Here is a 2,500-nt window from a genome sequence, read left to right on the forward strand (position 1 = left end):
AGAGAGAGAGAGAGAGAGAGACAGAGAGAGAGAGACAGAGAGAGAGAGACAGAGAGAGAGAGAGACAGAGGGAGAGAGAGAGGGAGGGAGAGAGAGAGACAGAGAGAGACAGAGACAGAGAGAGAGAGAGAGAAAGAGAGGGGGGAGAGAGAGAGGAGAGAGAGAGACAGAGAGAGAGAGAGACAGAGAGAGAGAGAGAGAGAGAGGGGGGAACAGGTGTCAGTGTGAGGTCAGAGCCCAGGTGGAAACTGTCTGAACACACCTTCAATAAACAGCAGCACACGTCAACCTGCATATTAGACAAACACACAGACAAACAAACACACACACACACACACACACACACACACACACACACACACACACACACACACACACACACACACACACACACACACACACACACACACACACACACACACACACACACACACACACACACACACACACACACACACACACACACACACACACACACACACACACCTCCTCTTTGGCCTCTCTGAACGAGCTCCTGGTCTTTCCTCCCCTGGCGAGCGCGGCCTTGCCGTTTGATTGTGAGTCATTCTGACCAAAGAGCTCCTCGATGGTCTGGACGTCGATCTGGAACTGCTGCTGCACCTGACCCTGAGTCCAAAGGTTGGCCCGCCCCTTCACCTGTGACAGGTACACATGCAGGATAGGTTCGTTTATGTATGAATTGTAAATGATGATTTAAAGTACTGAGCGTCGACTCTACCTGATCCTCAGGTATCGTCTTCCAAAAGAAACTCCTCACTCTCTTCTTCTTCCTCAGACCACCTTCAGGGTTTCCAAGGCCTGGAAGCAAGGGCGGCATGGGAGGGGGAGGGGGAGGTGGAAGAAGAGGAGGAGGGGGAGGAGGGGGAGGGGGAGCAGGAGGAGGCGGTCTCGTCTGGTTGACATCAGAGAATCCCGACGGAGGACGAGGAGGCGAAGGAGGAGTCGTCGGAGCGGCGACGGCCACGCCCCCCTTCTGCAGGGAGAAGCCCTCCCTCTCATTGGCCTGGGAGACGCTGGCCATCACGTGCATCCCAGCAGCTGATTGAACCGGAGCGGAGAGGGTCGGCAGTCACCGAGCTGATGGGTAACCATGGTGACACGTGGGGCGATGCTGACGGAGATCGGTCATCGCTTCGGGAACATCCGAAGTCGCTGAAGAGAAAGAAAGATAGAAACGTAGAAACTTGATTTTTGGGATTGAAACTCGTTTGATCGATGTCAAAATGTCACAACGCTCACGTCTTTCTGTTACATACTGTTAGCCTAGCTTAGCACAAAGAGTGAAAACAGGGGGAAGCTGTTAGCCTAGCTTAGCACAAAGAGTGAAAACAGGGGGAAGCTGTTAGCCTAGCTTAGCACAAAGAGTGAAAACAGGGGGAAACTGTTAGCCTAGCTTAGCACAAAGAGTGAAAACAGGGGGAGGCTGTTAGCCTAGCTCTATCCTATAACGATCATCCCTCTCCAGAGTGTCGAGCGGTCTTCATTAAATTCTAAATCTTCATCAAGTGTTTGATATATCGGTATCTGACCCCCCCCCCCCCTAACATCGATATCGGTATCGGCTAGAGTTGAAGTACCCGAAATCGAGTCTTGATCTAGAGTCCACTTTCTGAAGGTCTCGGTCCCAGACTTTGTGGACTCAGGATTTTAAATCTAGATCGGTCAAGACCACTGACAGGCTTTGTTTCCACGGCAACCTTTCAAAGTTCCGGTCTGAGTGACACGCCCCCTGCACTCAATCCCTAAATCTCTTGGTCTCAGGTATGTCTTCCCTACAACACGAGTATCAGTCCCAAAAACTTCATATCGCTCTAATTACAATCATATCAGTTAAAGCCATTCAGCAAACATCAACATTATTTATGTTTTATTCATGAAGCTACAGAACGTGTCACAATTTATAAATTAAATGTTAATTAAATGTGATTTTATGTGATTTTTTTGATCCAGCAGATGTCGCCCTTGAGCACCAGCATGAAACCAAAACAACTCGCGCTGCATTGTTGTGTTAGCATGCTAATGCTAGCGATCTTTATTCTGCTCGTATCTTCACACTGCATGTAAATTTACCTGAAATGAGCGTGATCTAGAAACACAGTTAAGCAGTGAGTACAGTATGTTATTCTTCTTTTCTCTAGTCCCTCAATTAAACAACTTTTATACACGAGGGGAGGAGTCAGCCGGCCGTCCAGGCGATGTAAACAAAGTGAAGATAGGACTCTGAAAACTCTGAAAACATCACAGACAGTGGGACTCGGGTGTTACACCCATTGTAGACAGTCATGACTCACAGAGTTATTTTCAGAGGATATACTTGATTTCTACATTTAAGTGTGAAACATCACAGATTAAGACTTTAATATTCATGTCGTACAGTTACTTATTTACTTTTCATTTCTTGATATTGATGTGTTTGTTTTCCCCGAGCGATCAAACCGCCTCGGCCTGAAGTTTCTTTATCCTGATCCTCCATCACACG

The 2,500-nt window shown here is 48.0% G+C and overlaps 1 protein-coding gene across 1 annotated transcript in view; it reads right to left on the reverse strand.

Annotated features, from left to right (window-relative positions):
• LOC132958683 (FH2 domain-containing protein 1-like) overlaps positions 1-2,500 on the reverse strand; it is a 24,167-nt gene that overhangs the window by 10,416 nt on the left and 11,251 nt on the right. Inside the window, exons 2-3 of the mRNA XM_061031659.1 lie at positions 740-1,173; positions 487-657 (exon numbers count right to left, since the gene is read on the reverse strand). Coding sequence (XP_060887642.1) covers positions 487-657; positions 740-1,051 — 483 coding nt within the window. The 5' untranslated portion in view covers positions 1,052-1,173. The remainder of the gene's footprint in view (positions 1-486; positions 658-739; positions 1,174-2,500) is intronic.

This window comes from Labrus mixtus, chromosome 23 (genome assembly GCF_963584025.1).
Source record: "Labrus mixtus chromosome 23, fLabMix1.1, whole genome shotgun sequence".
Taxonomy (NCBI): domain Eukaryota; kingdom Metazoa; phylum Chordata; class Actinopteri; order Labriformes; family Labridae; genus Labrus; species Labrus mixtus.